A 23,510-nucleotide genomic window follows, 5' to 3' on the forward strand; every position below is an offset into this window, starting at 1 on the left:
TATTAGCTTCTCTCTAGTTAATTTGATGAACCACGGAGAGAGTGAAGAAAGGCTATAATTAATGCAGATTCTTTTTGTCAACACACAAAGCTGCATGACCACAGAGCAATCCACCAAAGGGGGAATTCTCCCGCTAGACTGAGTGCCAATGTGAATTCCCTGTGTACTTCCGAGACTTGGGTGACAGCCTGACAAAAGCTGTCATGGTTAACACACAGGCAGCCCACAGAGAGAGCAGAGAGAGAGCCAGACAGCAAGTACAGAGTGGGGGAGGGTCTTCAATTCATTATCAATAAAATACTAATACTATTTGACTTAAAAATAAATAAGATGAGGATGATTACTATTGTTCAAAGTCACGCCTTTAGTGTTGACTATTAGCCAATCCAAGGTTTCAGCAAAGGTAATCCGTGTTTTGCCCATCACTTTAATTTCAGATCACTTTGGTTCATCAGCAGTAGCCATATAGGAACAGTCAAAATAAAATAACAAGAATTGACACATTGTCAATACATAAGCTGGTCACATTTGGGTTAAAAAGGCGGGGACGTTTAACAATGTTACCATAATGCTTTGAATGAGCGTGACAAAGTGAACATATAACTGACTGACTATTGTGGGATAAAATCTGCAGTAGACGGCTGTGAATTGCTGTAAGTGGCATCTCTTTGATATTGAAGTAGGACTGTCATCTAAGGGGTAGCCTACTGTCATTTTAAAAAGTAATCTTACAATACTAGTTAATATGTTTATGATGTCATTGTGAGAATGTGCTATAGTGTTGTAGTCAAGTCCACCTAAAGTGTCCAAGTCAAGTCCAAGTCCTAGGGGGTTCGAGTCCGTTTTGTCTTATTAAAAAAAAGGACAAATAAGACTTGGACTTGGACTATATGTAGTACAATATCCCAAATCACAGACGATAATTATCCAGTCTAATATCATGATATGGATACAAAAATAATATGAATTTAAAAATAATTATAGATTATAGGTCTACTACTGTAATCTATAACATTTTTAAACATTGCTGTTATAGCTGTGTCATTGTAATAAAGCTGCATGATTATGGCAAAACTTATATTATCAAACAAAATCTTATTTTAATATTTTTTAATAAAAGCTAAAATAAATAAATAAGGTTTCCCTATTCAAACACATAGCAGTAAGTGCATGTCTGCATTTCATTGTTTAAGGTGAGAAATGTACCTTATGTCATTAGTCTGATGCCTTCAAGTATATGCAAAGCAAAAAAATACCCCATGTTACTGCTTCAAGTTGTTTTGATTCGTTTTAACCTCTCTACAGAGACTTACAATGTTACACTTCTCTCTATTGATCAGTGCACTTTAAAACGTTCGGACGAGGCTTAACGAGTTGTAATAGGCTACACCTGGAAAGACAAAAAGAGAAAAGAGTCAATTCTTAATCCAGCGGTATGGGTGGATTAATGATCACAAAGGCTGTGTTTGGAATTGGAAGCTGTGTAGGCCTACTGTTTAAATAAGGACTTATTTATTTGGGAACATGTCGAGGATGTCCTGCAGGCTGCAGGTAAGAGGAAAGCAGAGAGAGTTGTCTGTTGGCGAAAAAAGAACTTTTGGGAACTTGCTTGCTGCTGCTGCTGCTGAGCAGATCGGGGCTCTGCGTGTGTGCCTGTGTGTGTGTGCGTGCGTGCGTGCGACTGTGTGTGCCTATCCAATTAAACCATTAAAACCAAAGTAACGAGCCTGTTTTGAAAATGTAGCAGAGTAAAAGTACAGATACTTGTGTTAAAATGTAACGGATAAAAGTAAAAAGTACTCAGACAAATAACTACTCAGTAAAGTACAAAGTACTGAAAAAAGTACTTTGTTACAGTAACAAAGTATTTGTACTTCGTTACTTCCCATCTCTGTAACTGAGTACATCTACAGTGCAGTATTGATACTTTTACGATACTTTTACTTAAGTAAAACATTTGAGTACTTTTTCCAACAGCTAATTTTCCCCATAGCCTGGAGGAGCGGTAACTGCTATTGGCCCAGTTCTTTCCCCCCATTGTCTAGAAGGGCACTCCTGGGGTACTGTCCTGCGATTGGCCCTTAGCTCTACCATGTGGCATGAATAGCCTATCCAGAAGAGGTAATCAATGGTCGTCAAAGAAAATGAGCTGATTACCGAAGCTGGTGGCCCAGCTTAAAAACGTCAGACTTAAGACATAAAAGGACAGACTGATAGTCAGTAACTAAAATAATATGAGGGAAATTCCATGCGTTCCACTCTGCAGAACATGCCAGCTGCAATATGCAGTATTTTCATCATAAAATAAGATAACATCAAGCGCCAGGCAGTGCGATCAATTTCCACCTGGCTTAATTTCTTGCCACGACTGAAGAGTCAAGACCAGTGTTGGCTAACGTTACTTTTAAAAGGGTACTTGTTACATTACAGGATTACCACAATTAAAAAGTACAGTAATTGCTGGACTATAAGACGCACCTGAATATAAGCCGCACCAGCTAAATTTAGAACGAAAAACAAATGTGTACATATACAGGCCGCACTTGACTATAAGCCGCAGGTGTCCTTCCTGCTTCCTGCTAGAGTGCCCCTGGTGGCCGTTAGCTGTAAAAATCTATAGATTAGCCGCATCGTTGTATAGGCCGCAGGGTTCAAATCATGGGAAAAAAGTTGCGGTTTAAAGTCCGGCAATTACGGTATTCCATTACAAGATTAGTAGATTATTTTTGCGTTACCGATGATAAAAATCCCTCTGCGAGGAAGTTTGATAAACATGCACCTGAGGAACACATTAAAAACAAGTGTTTCCTTACACTTTAATGTGTTATCCTGGGTTTAAGTTATAGCGTGAATGATTTTAATTGTATATCTTTTACCAAAATCAAATCAAATCAAATCAAAAGCAAGCTCATCGAAGTGACCACCAGCATTATGATGGTGGAGCTGTGTTTCACCAAGGCTAGTTGCATTGATTGATGTTCTATACTTTCACCAATAAATCCCAAAATATTGTGCATACTTCCACGCCCGTACTAAAGGGTAACCCCTGTCTTCACAAAATCTCTGCCAGGAGCGGCAAATTAATGTAATTAAAATGAGAACATAAAAGCTAACTAAGTAACCGAGTACTCTAATTGCAAAACTAACAAGTTAGGTTACTCCATAACCCAAAAACGGATTACGCTACAGTAACAGCGTTATTTCGAACGCCGTTACCCACAACACTGGTCAAGGGCAGTTCAATATGTTGTCCTCTTTGCAACAAGGCCTCATATTTCCTACATTATTTTACTGTTTATTAAAAATGACAAAAAAGGATGGACAGACTTTCCAAGCTGAAATGTTACAAGCTCATCACACATCACATTCCATGAAATGGTTGAAGAATTTCCTTGCTGAAACAACAGCCTCCCCTCATCTCTGCTGGTGGTCCCTGTGGAGAGAAAACCAGCACTAGTCTGGCAGGCGTTTAGTTTGTACTTGTCAGGAAGAACAAGGATGGTTCCTGAAGCTTTGAAAGTCTCAGCTTAAATCTATACACACCAGCTAATGAGAGCAAATTAGCTGCTTGACGTAAAGTTAAGCTGCTGGATGCATGCAGGGCAAGCAGGGGCGTCACAAGGGGGAAAAGTGGGACTGAGTTACTAGGGCCCAAGGTGGAGGGGCCTTAATTATTTAGCTTGTAGATCTGATATTTTTTTACAGTCGTGAAAATGTGTGCAAATCTTTGAATATATGTATTTTTTAAGCGAACATTTGTAACTCAAATTTTGCTTCTGGGGGGTCCCTGGAACTAAATGTTTTGAGATGGGAAACATAGGTTTTTCAAAAAACCTTAGAAGGATTTGAAATATTCAAAGACTTGCACAAATTTTCAAGATTTTTCAAAAAATAGCAGATCTTAGCTCGCAGCGCGGTACTCGGTGCCGCGCTGTGAGCTTGTATCTGCTATTTTTCAATTGTTAAAGCACAAAATAATGCGTTCCCAGTCTAAATGGGTTAATCCCCTCCTCCCCTATGAAGAACATTCATGGGGGGCCCGCAGTGAATCCTTGTACCCAGGGCCCAGAATTTGGTGCGGCACCCCTGATATGGCAAGACTACAGATTTCATCGGTGTCCAAAACTCATGCATTCCCTCACTATCGTTTCTTTCTCGCCGTCTCTTGTCTAGCTGTCTGATCTCACACTGGCTCCAATATTCTTTCTCTTCTTCTTTCCATTTCTCTCCGTCTCTCTGGCTTCCCTTCTTCTGTCTCTGCCTCAGTTATTTTCTTTTTCCTTTTTTACCTCGAATGCAAAGCTTCACAGCAGTCCGGGCACTGGAATGTCTTTACCACTGGCCCCAGGGGAAAGGAGACAGATTGGGAGGGGTTTGTGTGTGTGTCTCTGGGAGAAGGGCTCAGGGAGGAGGGTAGCACTGGGCAGGGAAGCTGACATTTCCCATTCCTCTTCATAAATGGACAATTTAAGTGGGTATGGGAAAAATATCTGAGCGAAGCAATAGCTCTACCACATGTTTTATTTCAGGCTGCTTCCTAACAGGGAGGCATTACAAAAGGGCATTGGGGATACAGATATGGGGAACGATGCGATATGCCACCTGATACCACACAAGCTAATTAAACCATCATTTCCATGTGAGGAGATAAGTGTGAATACTGATGAGGCATCTGCCCTACCCAAGGAGAGCCTACACAAAGGAGCACAGGTGTGCTCTGAAAGACCACCGATCATGAAAATGGAGTGCTTCAGCACTGTATAATTGTGCGTGTTCAAGACATCGCAGTCCCACTGAGCATTGAGCTCAGCAATATTCTGCACTTGGCTTTCTGATAACAAACTGTCATTACACCTGGGAAAAACAGAATCCATTCCAGGTCCAAAAATAAACTCAGAATGTCCCCAGGATTTACGGTCAGAGTCACTGACAAGGTAATAACAAGCAAAGATGTGGTCACTTATTTGGGTTGTATTTTGAATAGCAAACTTTCCTGAGAGAAAATGGCATCCAAAGTGATTGTGAATGTCAACCAAAGAACAACAGTTTTGGGCAGGATCTCCTCATTTGTCAACAAGAGTGCACTGAGGATGCTGGCCGTACCCATCATCCAGTGTAATTTTGTCATGTCATGTCATGTCATGTCATGTCATGTCATGTCATGTCATGGTTCACTAACACAACCATGTCACTCAAAACAACACAGAAACTGATAAGACTACTACTAAACCTCAAACCCAGGATGACTCGCGTAACCCCACTGCCAGGTGAGTCCTCCCCATGTTCTAGGTCAGAATGGCTCAGAGTGGAAGACTTTGAAGTTTAAAATTGCAACAGGCCTGGTCTTTAAGATACTCAAAGGAACAGTGCCCATGCATGTACCTGTCTGACTACTATAGTGGGCATAACACCAGAAGATCTCGATTCCTTATCCACACTTAAAACTGACCTAAAAATATGATCGTCCTCATTCTATCCCCTTAACAACGAGCTCCACAGAAAGCCTCATAGGAGTGGTATCCTCTGGCCTCCGCCCCATCCCTCTTTTTTTATGTAAATATATCCTTGCTATTGATGTTGTTACTGAAATGTTATGTATTATATGTATTGTATGTCTTATCGATGAATTGAGTACAATGGACTATTGAGTACTATGGACCACAATGGAAACAAGCCCCAAGGGATTTTTTTTGTTATTTGTGTGTGTGTGTGTGTGGGGGGGAAACAAATGGTTAAACAATTGGCTACTAAAAAAGAAAAAGAGCATGCATGCAATTGTTCTCTTTTGCTTGTAGTTTTGAGGTTAAAAAATCAAACCTCGGTTCGAAGTGGAGCGGTGAATTTGAGCAGCTGTACCCTGTGAGTGAGTGAGTGTAAACTGTGCCTGTGAGTGAGTGGTGAGTGTGCCTGGCCTGCACAAAACAGCGCCCCTCCTTTAACTAGTGTGTTGTGTGTGGCCACTCAAGGTATTGCCCAGGCTACGGACAGGGCCAGCCAGCCAGCCAGCCAGCCAGCCAGCCACATACCCACGGATATACCTGTTCATTGGGAGCGCTTTCACCGCTCCAAAAACTCCCTCTTACTCACTCACCTGGTTCTGCTCGAGGTTTCTTTCACGTTAAAAAGGAAAGGTTTTCTTGCTCACTGTCGCCAAATACTTGCTCTCAGGGGGTAAAACGTTGGGTCTCTCTCTGCTCTATACATGTAAAGTGTCTTGAGATAACTTGTAGTGAGTGATTTGCCACTATGATAAAACTCAGTTTAATTAAATGTCATACCATGAGACCTAGAAATGTACTTTGAATGAAAGTTTTGGTGTTACAGTGGATCCACTTCTGCAACAAAAATGCGTTATTGATATTCATACAGGCGGCACTATTGTTTAATGCCCCCAGTCTGAATGCCTCTCCACAGGCCTCTTCAGTCTCAGACTCTGGTCAAGTGAGGTAGACCAATTCGCTCCCACGCTAACCCTCTCGCCTCCCATTCATTACCATTTACACAGTTAATCCTAATCGGAGCCCACTGATTGGTGACAGTGGAATCAGACGCTGTGTGCTTGAAGCTCCTCAGCTGAAGTACTGTACAACCTGACCAGAGCAGCCATGCTCCAAACACTCCAATGTGTAGGCTACTAGACACAAGAACCAGAGAGGCCAGTTAAAGAATGGCTATTATGGCTCAGTGAGTTCTCAGTGAGGGCACACATCTTTAACCCAGTTAGCATGTGTGTGAGTGCCAGTTCATCATCATTTTCTTAAAACTGAACTTAACCCTTCATGGTTTGGAATCAAAAGTACAATTACGACGTTTCCAATGTGAGCTATTAATAGCTAAAAAACAACAACAATGAAATCGCTTGCAAATATATCGGTTTACTTGTAGCAAACTGCATGAATGTCCTCTACTGCCACACCAGACAGTATTTTCTTTCCCCATACAACCTTCCCTGCCATAGACAATGCTGGTACAGTTCAAGTCAAGGACACAGACAGATGATGGATGACCCTGAACAGTTTTCCATACTGTGATCAATCATCTGGTGACTGTGAGCAGTGCTCCTGAGGCCAGTGTGCACTGGAGGTGGCAGGGTTCACAACTGGGCTCCCCTGAGGAGCAGACAAGAGAGTCGCACCGGGCATGACTTCTCCAACCACCCATGTTCTGGTCTTGCCCCGTCAACCTTGGAGCATCTTCAGAAGGTGCCCATGCTTCCTGACCGGCAGCTTCCTGCTGCTCACTATAAGCATATAGAAAGCTCCGAGCCAAAAGCAAGAGTTGATTTCCAATGCGTGAAACCTCCCAGTGCAGTGTGGTCTGTGGTCACGGGTTGCCTTGGAGATAGGTTTAACAACAGATTTAGATTAGCCATTAGTACAGACCATTAGGCAGAGCTTCTTCTGGGGCCAGGTGAGGTCATGAGAACATCACTAGCCGCAGGACAACTGGAAGTCTTGGCCGACAGCCTTTTCAGTGATGTTAAATGGAAGAGGTTGTGGCAAAAAGGCTGTCCATCCGATTCTTTCTACAGAGCCTAATCCCATAAGCAAACAACAACGGCCGGGCCAAATCTTGTTCTTTTGTGTCACGTTTGAAAATCTGTGTTATGATTAAACCCCTTGTGACTTTCAGCATGAATCCAAGTTGCTCCAGTTGTTACTTTAGGCTTAAATGGCACTAAGGGATTAATTGTTATTCGTCAGAGTGTACCAATGTTGAACCATTTACTTTTAAAACGATTAATTGATGATTCATCCATGCTGCCCCAAACACTCTTGACTTCCGAATATTTCATGTCAGCAGAGCTGGGACATGTACAACTATCAGTAGGGCCTTCAAATAAAACATAGTATACTATTAAATGCTTTCATTTGGGTGAGGAAGAGGTGATTTTGGAGAGGGAGCATGCAGGCGGGATGCTCCTCCTTGCAGAAAGCATTATCCCCTCTTCCTTTGAGGCCAGGCACAAAGGAGCCGAGGTCATTAGTTCAGCCAGTCTCAAACCCTCCTGAGCCAGGCATTCATCTGTAGATGCTGTGTGCCATTCAGAGCCGTGGAGCAGAGCAGGGAAGAGCAAACCAGGGAAGTGGAGAGAGAGCAGGGGCCCCAAGGCCAAAGCCTGTGAGCAGAGGTTCCCCCATAAACACCCACACATGCTTTTTAGATAGTCAGACACTGTGACATCTAGGGCGGGTGCTGGGATGATTATGTAAGAAATCCACCAACCACAGCCGATAAAATAAATGACTACCCCGAAAGGTCGATGTAAAACTGGGGCGCAAGCGGCTCGTGGGTCACAGAATCATGTACAGAATAAAGGCAAGTCAACCTTGAACAGTGAGTCTGATCACAGGCAGAGCAGGAAAATATTAGTTGCAGACACTGCGACTGTGATATAAGACCAGCTCTCTAGATGAGTACAATTGAGTTGTGTAGCAATATTTTGAATATATATTTGATTACAGTGTTGCAACTAAAGGTATTAGCAAAACTATGTTAGCTTCAATGTCTTTCATTGCAGAACCCTTGTGATGTGAAGGGAAACTGAGCTCTGGCCTAAGGGTTGTTGCTTTTAGAGCTTTAACAAACAGAAAACAGCGAGACTGGCTGACCAGGTTCACTGCTTTCCAAAAGAGCCCATATTTTGCTTTTCAACAGATGAGAGGGGAGAGACAGGGTGCGTCTCATATGGACGATTAATTGATGATTCATCCATGCTGCCCCAAACACTCTTGACTTCCGAATATTTCATGTCAGCAGAGCTGGGACATGTACAACTATCAGTAGGGCCTTCAAATAAAACATAGTATACTATTAAATGCTTTCATTTGGGTGAGGAAGAGGTGATTTTGGAGAGGGAGCATGCAGGCGGGATGCTCCTCCTTGCAGAAAGCATTATCCCCTCTTCCTTTGAGGCCAGGCACAAAGGAGCCGAGGTCATTAGTTCAGCCAGTCTCAAACCCTCCTGAGCCAGGCATTCATCTGTAGATGCTGTGTGCCATTCAGAGCCGTGGAGCAGAGCAGGGAAGAGCAAACCAGGGAAGTGGAGAGAGAGCAGGGGCCCCAAGGCCAAAGCCTGTGAGCAGAGGTTCCCCCATAAACACCCACACATGCTTTTTAGATAGTCAGACACTGTGACATCTAGGGCGGGTGCTGGGATGATTATGTAAGAAATCCACCAACCACAGCCGATAAAATAAATGACTACCCCGAAAGGTCGATGTAAAACTGGGGCGCAAGCGGCTCGTGGGTCACAGAATCATGTACAGAATAAAGGCAAGTCAACCTTGAACAGTGAGTCTGATCACAGGCAGAGCAGGAAAATATTAGTTGCAGACACTGCAGAGGTGTATGGTGTACATTACAGGTATAAAACCAAATGGAAATCAGACAGAAGGAATGCAATGCATCCTGCCCAGGAAGGTCATGGTGTAATTAGAAAAGGCTGTGGCCTGCTGACCTCTTCCACCAATGAACTGCCATAACAGCCACTATTGCTTTTTAAAAGCCATCCAAAAACACCCAGGGTTGTTAACTGATATACTTTTCACTTCTCTTTGAAGTATCAAAAGAATACATCAGCCCCATGGATGGCTGAGGGGTTGGGGGGGGGGGGGGGACGGGACGACAGATAACACTCCGACTACGCTGCCAGTTGTGTTTCAGATGACATCACCCTGTGTGTTCCCAGCCAGTAGTGATGCATTTGTTTGGCTTTTATTTCTTTTAATTCCATGCCTTCACTAGCACTTCCAAGGTCATGAACAGCTTTGGTGCAAAATGCAAAAGGGAGAAGGGGGGGGGGGGGGGGTTGAAGAGTGTGAAGAATGGTTCACCAGCCGGTTCTCTGGCAGATCGCAGGCCTTTGGGAACCATCTGAGGTACTGCTCCAGATTCTTCCCTGCCAGGAGCCACTGTTCAGGAAGCACAGTGTCGGATCTGACCCTGCAACAGTTCGCTTAGCTTCTCTACGGAGTCGGAAATGGTAATGACAGTTCTTCTACTCTCATTTGACCCATCTCCCCCAGTCAGTTGAAGAAAAATAAGGTTTCCGATTACTTTAAAAAGGACAAAGGAACCAAATGATTCTTCTTGTGACACATTTCATTGTCGAACAGATCTTTGGTTTTGGCAACCTCATGATGATGGATATTGAAACAATGACTAAAATCCCTACAACGGCAATTTAACAAATCATGGGAAAAGGTTTTGAAAATATGACAATATTTCTCAATCAGCCACAGAAAATGTACTGTGCCATTATAACCACTAGCCCTTACCCGTTCAAAGATATGAGCTCCAAAATGATGTGCAGTGTGTGGGTTATGGGATGTGCACTGTGCATACAGTATATGAGGGATGGAAAGTAACTTTAACTGGTGCTTGCATGATAATATGTAGGAGCATCAATGTAAGAATTGGTTCCCCCCCGCCCGCCCGCCCGCCTGCACACCCCCCCCCCCCCCCCCCCCGTGTGTGTGTGTGGGTGTGTGTGTGGGGGTTTGTGTGTGATTGTGCATGGCCTGAACAGCGCCCCTCCCTTAACATGTGTGGTCACAAAAGGTACTGTAGGCTAAATAGATATAGATACACCATAAAAATGCTATTATACAGCATACGCTTTGTGAAAGTGACAAACGGGCTTCACAGTTATGTCAGGTGTGTTCATATGCTGATGGTGATGCGATTTCAGATCAATTGCTCCAGCCACCGAGGAGAAACGCTGTGACACTCAGACACTCAGACATTCGCAAAATTATAGTATAGATATGGAACGGGTGAACTGTAAACCGATTTTTTATTTACATACTTCTTGGGAATCCAAGGAATTTGCTAGCATGCATAACCTTAACATTACTGTATGTGATATAAGACCAGCTCTCTAGATGAGTACAATTGAGTTGTGTAGCAATATTTTGAATATATATTTGATTACAGTGTTGCAACTAAAGGTATTAGCAAAACTATGTTAGCTTCAATGTCTTTCATTGCAGAACCCTTGTGATGTGAAGGGAAACTGAGCTCTGGCCTAAGGGTTGTTGCTTTTAGAGCTTTAACAAACAGAAAACAGCGAGACTGGCTGACCAGGTTCACTGCTTTCCAAAAGAGCCCATATTTTGCTTTTCAACAGATGAGAGGGGAGAGACAGGGTGCGTCTCATATGGACGCACCTGAGGTTTGAGGGCGCGCGCTCATGTGTTTGTGTAAGCGTGTGTGAGCTGTGTGCATATGCGTGGGTGTCTATGTACGAGTGTTTGCGAGAGATGTGGTTTGAGCTACGCCCCGCTAATCGTTGCCTTCTGGCTGCAAAGTGCTTTGATACTGGTGTAGGACTTGAGCTGCACTCAATGGTCTCCTTTGTGAATCAGGTGCATTCTTTATTTCCACCATTTTAAACCTTGCCACTGTCTGGACTTGAAAATCTATTTAAACAACCAAGCAAACTACCCACCAGTAGATATTTTCAAAAACATCAGCAAAGTATTTTCCTTTGGGGGGGGGGGGGGGGGGCTAGCAATAACAATGACATAGACCTAAATCTGCTTGGGTTTAAGAGGAATTGATTTCGAAAAGCGTTCTAATCCTAGCAACATAATTTGAATTAGGAGCTGAAATTGGCCATTTTTCAAAAAGAAAACCATAAACTACCGGTAATATCAAAGAAGCGAGTCGTTACGGCTTATTACAAAAAATGTAGACTGTGCAAAAGGAAAATGTATTATTACATGTGTACATGTGCAGTGTGTGTGTGCGCGAGCATGTGTCCAGTGTGGTTCACGTATGTTGTCTGTGGTCTAGACATCCTGTAGCTCTCTGAGTTATGTGACTTCCACATTAATGAACAGTTTACCTTGGGTTTGTTTACAAATTCCTCCTCTTCCATCCCAGGAATGAGGGTTTTATGGGAACCTAAGCATGCCCTTTCACCAACATACCTGGCCTTGTTCTCTTACCCTAATGTTACCACACATCCAGCTACTATGGTGCCGGTATTGGTATTAGTATTCGTCAAGACAGTAGGCATTAATTAATTAATTAATTAACATTTTTGCCACGGAATAAATTGTTGTTGATATGCAAGGTTTTTTACACTGACAGGAAATGAGGAGACAGGTCGTCTGGATCGGGATTCGAACCCGCGACAAGCTGTCATGCGGGATTACCAGCCTAGGTGCCCAGACGGCTACGCCAGCCGTCCAGGCCATAACTCTGAATTCTGATACAAAATCACAATTCAGGTGTTTTTATTGTTATTATTGTTGTTGTGGTGAAGATGAACTTCTATAAATAACAAATATCTCAAATTATCAGAAATAAGCATAAAGTCAACCAGGAAACCAAACCATACATTCCTGATTCTTTCAACCTGGGCTGTAGGCTAATCTCAAGCCCAAAACACATTTGACTAACATGAAACTGTTACCCCTGTAACCTCCTCCTAACATGGGAGGGCACTGTGGAGGAGCTTTCCCCAAACTTTCCTCACAAGCCACGGAGAAGGAGGGAATGCTTCTTAAAATGGCTGTGGTGGAGGTGGTTAGAGAGTAGGCTGGTACACAGCTGTTCGCAGAAAAGAAACTGGGCTGACATTGACAGCATTAGAATGGCACCTGTGGGCAGACTGGAAAGATGGCTGTGTCCAACAACCTCTCAATAAGGGCTAGGCAATATACGGATATTATATCCATATTTTTATTGATATGAAACTAGATATTGTCTGCGATTTTGGATATAATATTCGATGTGGGGGGTTTTGAGCTTGTAGATCTGCTTTTTTCACAATGTGATGAAAACAAATTACATTATCAACGCGATACAATATTATCACAATACGATGTTGAGGTATCTGGATAAAAATATTCTGATATTTGATTTTGCCTGTATCGCCCAACCCTATTCTAAATGCCTAGAAACAGCTTCACAGACCACCATCCGAGATCATCAGATGGAATGGTCCATCCCTGTGTCTGAAAATGATCTTATTATACCTCAAACTCAAATTGCCTTAGAGAAACTCATGTCATACATCAGTAACGTCAGGCACTTCATTAACTAATCAGGAGGGAATGCCGTCCTGCTGAACCTCCAGAGTGTCAACACACATGAAGAAGACTTGTGGGCTTCACTCCTCAAAGTTTGAGTTGGGAGGAGTGGTTTACTTTCAGGGGAAAAGCAAAACCTGCTGGGTGGTTTGGCATTTCAATTATGGTGCCTTCCTCAAAATCAGCATGGGTTATACATAATGAACGAATACTCAGCCATGATCAAAGATTGTAATTTATGCCCATGAGAAGTGGTTGAATTAATCCCACTGGGCGACAAAGATGACACATTTGAGTTTCCACTGCAATAAAGTTCAGAGAGCAGAAATCCCATAAGGTTGCTGCCACATTTGAGATTATTTTTAAAGGAACATATGCAGTGTTATCTTCACTATTTTTTTTATTATTATTATTATTATTATTATTTTAATTCTTAGATAACCAATTCTATCAACTGTGTATTTATTTGTATTTTTGGGGGTTTGTTTGGACAAATAATAGTGAAACCATCCGCTGTTTCTGTTTATTGAGGAAAGTCTTCTCCAACAGTAAAAAATCCTCATGTTAAACCCCTGCAGATAGATGAAAGAAAAAAGGGAATATAGAAAACAGAAGGAATCTCTGCAATGTCCAACTGTGCTGTTCTGCGGTCATAACTTTCTGTTCATTCAAAAGCCACAGACCCACTAGTGAAGGTTTAACCTACTTTATCATCATCATTGTGATATTTCCAAATTACGGAAGAATTTTAACAGCCATATCACCCCTGTGATAATTTCCTTACATTGGCTCCCTATACAAACCAGATCCAACTTCAAAATTCAACTCTTACAAAATATACCACCTCGCTCAGTCATACTTAACAACTAGTTACTCCATATACAGCTACTAGAATCTTAACCACCCCTCAAATAAATACCAGTAAGACTCCCTAATTGGGAGAGAAGCGACCGTCAGGTCAGATACACAAACTTTAGAAGGCAATCGTAGCCAATCAGGAGGGAATATGGGAAATGGGACAGATCCATGTTGATGACATGACTTTAGAGATACTGTGTACCGCTTTGCGTGATTTTAGGGCAAAATCTGTAGAAGCAGTGTCAAAAAATGTGTTTTGCATAAATCGGCCTCATGATGGCGCTAGAAGAGGGCCATGTGAGAAATCAGGGCTGGAGGTTGTGGTTTACCAGAAAAGGAGTGTGTGTGCCAGAGATAGGACTAGAGAAAAGTAGGGCCAAAAGTTTGACGTGACGTGACGTGACGTGACGTGACGTGACGGACAGACTGACGAGGGACAGACAGCCGGTGGAGGTTTTCATAGTAACTTGGGACCTGACGGTCACAAAAATATCAGTAGAGGTGGCAGGGCATTCTTCTACTGAGCCCCCCCCCCCCCCCCCCCCCCCCCCCCCCCCCCCCCCCCCCCCCCAGAACCGCCTTCTAATCCATATTCTAGAGCATAGCTCAGTTGACCATTTTAAGGGCAGACTCAAAACCCACATATTCGGATTCGTCAGCTTCTGACATAATTTAATCTGAACCAAGTAATATTACATCACAGTTACCCAGTGTGCCATGGGATTAAGGTGCAGAGTGTCTACCACATCGTCCACATAGGGTAAGCTTTACTGGTATAATCCACAGGTAGGTCCTAGACCTAGTGCTTTCACCAACTAGTCGACTAGTATAATCACTTGTCAACCTTGTTGGTACCAGTTAAATAGTTAAAAATTAAATGTCTAGCCAAAACAGCCTGATTCTGGACCACCACGTCGGCGGCCTAGGCCACTGCTGTGCCTTTAAACCATTTAGACCTGAGCCGATTCTAAAACCTAGCCCAAGTTTGCTGACAACCTTCAAATTCTTATTCAAAAAATGTAAAGTACTTTATTTTGCTATATAAATATAGCAACAGCTAATGAGACACAGAGGTGGTTCCCGGATTGAAAGGTATAACAATGTATAGGTTACAAAAGGTCTAAATGGGTTAATGTTGTTCTGTTTTAAACTGCATCCCTTTGGGACATTATTTATGATATTGGGATATAATCAAATTGTACTTGACATTATCAAGCAGACAAGTACAGAAAGAACTTTGAAAGATGACCTCTGTTGTCTGATCCTTGGAACCAAATCCAGGTTTCATATCACAACACCCAGAAACGTAGAAAATGTTGAGACAGCATTTACCAGTCCTGGGACAAAGCTGTGACAACAGTGTAGGCCTCAAGTCTTACTCTCTCTGTCTCAGTCTCTCTGACACACACACACACACACACACACACACACACACACACACACCACACACACACACACACACACACACACACACACACACACACACACACACACACACACACACACACACACACACACACACACACACACACACACACACACACAGTTGTTAATATTCTTTTCGTCTTGACTTTCACTTTCTGAAACTAAATGAGGGCATCCTTTATCAAACATCACCCAAACGCAAGATTAGAGAATTAAAATTCTTTAAGCACTATACACCCAATAAAGCACAGCATTCTTGTCTGAGTTTACTTATCTTCAGCCGTTTCTCAATTAAATGTGGTTTATATTGATGGGATTTTGGTCTAAAGAGCAAAGCCATCCCCCTGCTGTGGAAGATCTTTGATGGAAAGGGCAATGTGGCTGTGTGTTCACTCTTCATTTGGATGCTATGCTGTATTTGATGAGATCACAGTAACTTCAGAGGAACTGGCTGGCTGGGCGGTTGCATGTGCACAGGCCCGAGTGTTATCAGATGAGCTGCAGTCATCCACATAATTTAAACCTGTCAGTGGGAAGATGACATCTTCCTTTCTGTGCCTCTCATACTGGAATGATTACGCCTCCTTCCTTTGTCGCAGACACTCGTGGCTAGTGTGAAATATGAATGTCGTCACTGCACGTTTGGGCCAAGTATTATCATAATGGCTTCATTGTTATGCGCTGTATTTAAAGCAGGATGGTGCAGCTGATCCCCTGTAGTGTTGACAGGCTGGCGACAGTACTGATGCTTCCCGTCTGACCAGGTGCATGGCTTCTGTCTCCATACCTCCAAACAAGTTCTGAGAAGCCCTGCCAACTGGCAGCAGAAGTGGTGTGTGTGTGTGTGTGTGTGTGTGTGTGTGTGTGTGTGTGTGTGTGTGTGTGTGTGTGTGTGTGTGTGTGTGTGTGTGTGTGTGTGTGTGTGTGTGTGTGTGTGTGCGTGTGTGTGTGTGTGTGTGTGGAGGTTGTTTGGCATCGGGAGGGTGGGTGAACAGCTGAAGCTGTTGTGTTGGTCTCTTAAGCGCATAAGAAGCAATCCACGTCAGTGTGATTAACACTGGGTCGCCCACAAAGACGGACAACTTTGTCTGGCAGCTGCCTCAGACTGCCTGGCCAACGGAGTAGCTAGCAAGAGTCAGAAAGCTTCGGGATGTGTCGTTAAGCCCAAACAGCTCACTCAGCCACACAAACCGTCTGTGCCCGGGCTGTATGTGATGTTTTCACAAGGACATTGCTGAGCTGGCGATGCTCCCAGGACATGATCTGCTGCACCGAGTGAAAGGTAAAAACCTTTCTCAAAAAGGTACGTGCCCAAGCTAGATACAGTGACGTCACAGGAAAGCTGGCAGGGCCATTCAGCAAGGGAAAAAAACTATAGCAGTAAGAGGAAGGAAGGCAGAGAGAGGGAAGCTCTCCCCAAAGTTAGTGCTAAATCTAAAAGAAAAAGCATTAGACTCATTTCATCTGTTTCAAGTCTACCAGACAGACAAGATAAAGCCTATAGTTTAGACTCCCTCAATTTCCAACTCATAAAATGCATAAAACTCTTCAATACATCAGAGCCAGACCTTGGAAACATATGGATTAACATATATCCCAAGACGCAGCTATGGCCTCCTTTCTGTGACTGATGACAAAGGCAAGGGAGCGTCATATTTCACAGGCTGTCAAAATTATATGAATGCCATGATAGAGAAAAATCTATTTGGCAGCAGTAGCAAAGGTGAAATATCAACATGTTTTAAGATGAAACATAACACAAGACTGGGTGTAAAACCTTGAACCCTGAACACTTACATGCTTCCCATTTCCTTAGGGCACTTGTCCTCAGATCTTCGTTGTGTCCTCAATGAGAGCACAAGTCTAAATAAACTACAGTATACCAAGACAGACCTGCTACATAATGAAAGCAGTCTGCTGTCTCAAATGTTTGCGAGCAAGCTCCAAGTAAGACATTGCTGAGAATTAACAAGAGCTAATAGGTGAAACGCTCAATAAAACCAGAGGAAGCCGTATCCTCAAAGAGGAATACCAATTACGCCACACTAGTTTATTATTTTTCTTCTTTTTTTTTTTTACTATATATAATCCTCTGAGCTCTCTGTGCCTTGAGCCTCAAATCCATTATATCAGTGAAGCCTGCTGGCAATGTGACCTTTCTAAGAGTGTTCACATCAAAGCCAGGCAGGTCTCAAGCAAACTAGAATCCCACTTCCGGAATGCTGGGCTATTAAAAAAGAAAAGAAAAAGTGTACTTAAAAAGGATTAAAAGGGCCATTTCCAAACAGATTCCTTACAGATTTGGACTAGGAGGAGACAGTCAGCGTGGAGGAGGAATTAGGAGCAGAGAATGGAGAAGGACTAAATTAGCAATTGGTGTGTGTTTGTGGGTCTTGGTGATGTGGGGATCTCGGGGGCAAGCTAATGACTGTGGTGGTATCTGGCATGAAGGCCAAGTTTCCCTGTCTCCTTTAATGTTGCCTCCAGCTCATAGCCACCATGTTATGAGCAACATATGCTGAGCAATCATGCAATTATACCATTATCAAGGTCTTTCCTCTAACCAATTTCCATTACATATTGCAGAGTAGATTTTATGAGGACTTGATCCCTTAAGCGTAATGTATATTCTTCATTGCACAGCGGTGTTGCTCGACAAAAATCGACATCGGGCTGTTAGCTTGGAAATCTGTATAAATTAGGCTATTATGCTCTCTCTCTCTCTCTCTCTCTCTCCAATCTCCTCTCTCTCTCTCTCTCTCTCTCTCCTCTCTCTCTCTCTCTCTCTCCTCTCTCTCTCTCTCTCTCTCTCTCTCTCTCTCTCTCTCTCTCTCTCTCTCTCTCTCTCTCTCTCATCTCTCTCTCTCTCTCTCTCTCTCTCTCTCTCTCTCTCTCTCTCTCTCTCTCTGGAAGAGAGAATTCCTGAAGAGTTTGAGTTTGGTACTCCCTAGTCTCTTGATGACAGACTGCAGAAGTGAAAAGTGAAAAGAGGACCGAACTTTTCTTTGATGATGGCTAGCCAGATTGGGTAATGGGTACTCCCTGAGCCACATGAATGAACACAAGCATAACTGACAAACAATTAAATTAGTAAATAAAGATCAAAATAGATCGACACTAAGGTTATTAACTGATTTAATGCCAGGGGCCACAAGGTGCCGCTAGAGTGCCAGACATTTCTGTATAGGCCTTCGCTCTAACTTCCATCGACACAGGCAGTAGTGGCTTGGGATTTCACTGCAACCACCGTTTTGGATGAAGACCGGAGGAAGTTAGCTAACAGTTAGCTATTAGCTTCTTTATTTTTTAGAAGCCCGATCTGAAGCTATTTTAGCCGCAAAAAAACTTTGTCGCTGCACTGGGAACACAGTTCAGAGAAAAAGGTCTCTAAAGATGTGTTTTTGTATTGGAGTGGGCGGCGCGGTGCGGCGGCGTTGCCCGATTACGGGCCGATGTAAACAGAATCGCGGCCCCGGGCATGGATGGAAAATTAGACCGGGGCTTCGTTGAGGCCTCCGATTAATTAATTCATTTTATTAAATATCCCGGACTAGATCGGGATAGGCACCCCGGAATACGTCGCGCCACCGACAGTATAGATTGAGTTTTTTTGGGGTGGCTCTAAACTTTATTCTAAACCATTTTCAATGGAATAAATCGTCGGACCATCTAGAATCACTCGTTGGAAAGCGTAGGACGAGCCAGGAGCACCCACATCTCTACAAGCAAAATGTTTTGGATTGAAAAAAAGCCGAACTTGTTCGGGATAAGCACAAAAAGGGTTAAATCATTTAAATGAAGCTGTCCTTGTTGAAAAGAGTAATACCCACCACTGGCATTCTGCAGATTATTGCCTTTAAAGCCTTATGGCCCTGTTGTTTATAATTTCAAACGCAAGACAGTGATGTGTTATCAACTAAATAAAACGTTATCTTAACACATTCAATTTGAGCATGTCAGGAGAATTTGAATCAAACAAAGTGGACAGCTAGAATACACCAAACTAGATTGCTGATTTAAACATTTCTTTGCAAAACCATTTGGGAGTGTAATGAAATCTTTATTCAGGACCAACAGAAGGTGCAGTGAATGTTTTATGTGCAATATGGTCACATTCTCAGGGAGCATTAACTATGATGTACCCAGTTTCATTAACATGGCCTTTCCCCCAGCAGTTCTCTGCTGCTACTAACCGCAGTTTTAGGTCCTGGGAGAGACCTGGGTTTACAAACAAGTAATCCTCTTAATGGACAACCAGGAAATATTAAACAGCAGCCAACGCATTTCATGGCGGTATGATAGGCCACTTAGCACTTTCTCTGCAGCTGCTGGTGTGTGGAAGTGGCAATGACGTCTACTCATCTGTCAATAACACCACACTGGTTGATTAACAAATGAAAAACAAAAGCTAGAGCGCAAACTAACAACAAGCTAACTAATATCCAACTTCATTCTGACACTGTGTGATGTTGCGGCGGCATATCCCCGCCTGGGGAACCAGAGCCCCTGGTTGTCCCTGGTTCGATTCCAGGACGGGCCAGCAATGTTGATGTGTGTCCCTGAGCAAGACTCTTAATCCCTAATTGCTCACACGCTCCTTGTAGGCAGCGAATCAGCTGGGTTTGGCTGAAAATACTTAATTTCCCCCCTCAGAAGAAAGTAGGTAACTATTATTACCAGTAAGACTCCCTAATCGGGAGCTAAGCGACCGTCAGGTTGCAGCGTGATTTTAGGCCAAAATGTGTAGGAGCAGTGTCGAAAAATTTGTTTGAAAAAATCGGCCTGACGGTGGCGCTATATGGGACAGATCCATGTTGTGTTCCTGTGGGTTCCCTCCCTACAAGAGACATATATTTGTTAGGACCATAAGGCCCTTTGGCAAGGTATTGACTGACCTAAGAGCTGGAGTTGAAACCCGGGCACTGCTCTGCGGCTTCCCAGTGCCTACTGTTCTTTACCACATTAAACCTGGCATCCGTAATTTGGGCATATCATTATACAAGACGTTTTTCTAAATACAAAATAAATGTGCAGGAATAGCAGCTCTACAAGCTCATCAAGCATCATGAGCTATATTTTGTTTTAACAGGGCTTAAGTGGTTAATACTTAAGATAGGTCCAAGGAAGAGAACACATTCTAGTTGCAGTATGTGCAAAATGCACTTGGCAAATACTTGCAACAAAAACAACAACCTCAATCTTACACAATCCTTGACATGGAACCAGTTGACAGAGGTTACTCATTTATTAGCCTACATTATATTCATTCTGCCCCATCAAATAAATCTACAAATCTGAGAATAAAAAGATACAAATCCCCTGTTAACTCTCTAAGAACAATTGTCACCAACCACCAATGGCCACCCCATCTCTAGAGCATTTTATCTGTCAAAAGTTGCCTGAATGACGGAGAGGAGTGGCCGGGTTTTATTGTCCCAGCATGAGAAAAGGAGAAAGACCTGCTTGGGCTTGATGGATGGGATCCAACTGGGTGAGGGGCTGGGTGGGAACAAGGAGTTGTGGCCCACCATAAACACCCTGATGTGCAGCCCTCGTAGACGTAACCACGTATCCTATAATTTGTCGTATCCTACAAGATAGCCGCAGTAGGTCGTAACGCTATGCATTATAAGCTTGTAGATCTGAGATAAATATGATTTGGAGAAAATAAATTCCCAAATAACGATGTCAGAGTTAATGTGGTTTACATATATTTGTAATTAAATTGGTAAATTGTGATATTATCAAACATAAATATCAAACATATCAGAGAGACTATATTTTACTAAAAGAAATGGATGTATTTAATTTAGTCTGACCAGAAGCATGGATAAAACATATCCCCCACAGCAAGCCCTGCATGTGTACATTTGTCTAGCATACAGTATGTGCTTGGTGACTAACGTCTTACACGGTGATGCTGTGTGATCTCAGAGTGATTCATGCTAGACAGGTTTCAACAGCTCAATGGAGAACAATACCCAGAGTCAACTTGCAAAACCCACTGGAAGCTTTGCTAACGCAACACAGATACGCTGGATTCATATTAGTGTGTGTGTGTGTGTGTGGTTGTGTGTGGTCAGGGCAGGGGTGAGGGAACCGCTGATCTAGGATTCATTTCTATATTACATCACAAGTCAAAGAAGATGTTAAATTCCTCATAGAGATCAGAGCTACGGGTCTGTCAGCAGAGGCTTGTCATAAAGCCAGTATGTACGTGTGTGTGTGTGTGTGTGTGTGTGTGTGTGTGTGTGTGTGTGTGTGTGTGTGTGTGTGTGTGTGTGTGTGTGTGTGTGTGTGTGTGTACGCAGATGAGCTAGCACTGCAGATTCTCCAATGTCTAGGCAAGCCAGACCTTTTTCCCTCCATTTTATTTGCACCCACCCCGTCTAATGCTGAGTGAAACAAGTCATGGCCTGATTGAAATGGTATCTTAAAAAAGGACGGGAGAAAAAAAGTAAAGAAAAAGAGAGGGAGTTTTCTGTGAAACAGCCCCTGGACAAAGCTGGCAAGAGCAGATCTGTGAGACGTTCAACAACTGTACTAATCACCTGATTGAGAGCAGATTACCTGCTGCTACCAGCAGTCCAGAGGTGGGAAGGCAAGTTTAGGCTGGTGGACGTAGAATTAGCACACATGATCCCGTCTGTTATGGGTGGGCGGGTTATCAGAGGAAGCCATTGTATGTAAAGGAGAGAAGTCAGCAATCTTTTGGTGGGGATGACTCACATGAAGTCACAGTGGAAAATCCTAGCGAGGGCCCGGTATAAACGGCCAAAACAGACTTCTGTGATGTCAGGTTGATGATACTGCACTGCTAGATACTAATATGGCTTCTAAATGCATTCAGGAAAAAAGATGAAGGGATAAGATGGTACTTTCCTTTCTTTTCAATTTATTCTCCTTAGCGTGTGCCATTCAATATAGTTTGCCTTTATCTTCTTATTGTTTACTGGGTGAAAACCGTAAATCATCATATTTACTTTATCCCCCAGGGTGTGGTTACCAATACCCCCCATTATACTTTGTCTGCATGTGTACTTAGTGTACTTTAATACTCTGGGTACTAAACAAACTGCTCACCAAGAGAAAACTTGTCAAGCACAGTGACATTGACACGGCTTTATTGACCATATATGTTCAGGCCTCTTGCCGCAAATGTTGGCTTAAGTGATGGTATGTTTACCAAGTGAGCGTGAAAGATGTTGCAGAGTTTGCACGTTTTTTCATCCCAGGTCTCTCTATAGCTAGCGTTAGCTTACTTCAACTCACTTCACGCATCACATTAACTTGACAAAGGACTGGTTCTTCAAGAGGTTCTTTGCGGAACATAAAATGTCAGGAAGAAATTATAAACATTTGCCTTCATGTACACAAACACAAAGGAAGGGATTTGAGAACATTGTGTGTCACTGTGAGGGATTGTGCGTCTAGGCCAGGAGTGATGCGTGTTTTTTTTTGTCTCCCAGCACCCCCAAAGTGAACTTGTTTTTCTCCTCCTCTCTCACATACCTGCTTCCTTCTTGCTCCCCTTCCCTCCGTCTCTGTTCTTCTTCAGCACGGCCTTGAACATGGTGAGATTCCTGGAATCCTCTCGCCAGCCCCCCTGCAAGAAACACAGACATTTTCAATCACTCACAGCCAAGCAGAGACGGTGAGAAACCATCCATTCTCACTCGGGGTTCAACCATGGAGGTAACTTAAATGTCAGAAACAGCTTTTCTGCTCATACGAATAAAACAGTGGACTCTCCCTACTCCCTCTGCAAAAAATAAAAAACAAAAAAGGAAAAGAAATAAGTAGACAGCAGTCATTTTCTCCTCAAAGGGACACGGCAGAGACAAGCCGAAGGCCGAAGGTTGCATGTCGATGACAACATGTCCCCTGCATTTCATTCTTCCCTCCTGGCACCCGGCTGGGAGTTTTCCCACAGCGCTCCCAATCCTGCAGGTCATCAGCGGAGGGGCGGCGTGGAAAGAATGCGCCAATATTTAAACAGAACGACAAGTTCTGCTATCTTGTTATGCAGGAAAACACTCTGTCGGATTCCCTGAATTCCACATCTAATTAATGCTACAGGCTGAACTTGGGACATTTTTGACCACCTCTTCCAGCTTCTTATAAAGCTGGCATTACACTGGCAGAGCCCTCAGGGTCAACAGAACACAACTTAAACAGTGAAGT

The 23,510-nt window shown here is 43.1% G+C and overlaps 1 protein-coding gene across 5 annotated transcripts in view; it reads right to left on the minus strand.

Annotated features, from left to right (window-relative positions):
* Nucleotides 1-23,510, minus strand: part of tanc1b (tetratricopeptide repeat, ankyrin repeat and coiled-coil containing 1b) — a gene marked incomplete at its 3' end in the record, with an annotated part of 136,731 nt that overhangs the window by 97,813 nt on the left and 15,408 nt on the right. For all 5 annotated transcript variants that reach the window (XM_080752539.1, XM_080752537.1, XM_080752538.1 and 2 more), the window contains exon 2: nt 22,839-22,932. In XM_080752539.1, coding sequence (XP_080608665.1) covers nt 22,839-22,899 — 61 coding nt within the window. In that variant the 5' untranslated portion in view covers nt 22,900-22,932. The remainder of the gene's footprint in view (nt 1-22,838; nt 22,933-23,510) is intronic.

Source organism: Nannobrachium achirus, assembly GCF_963921795.1.
Source record: "Nannobrachium achirus genome assembly, chromosome: 22".
NCBI classification, from domain to species: Eukaryota; Metazoa; Chordata; class Actinopteri; order Myctophiformes; family Myctophidae; genus Nannobrachium; species Nannobrachium achirus.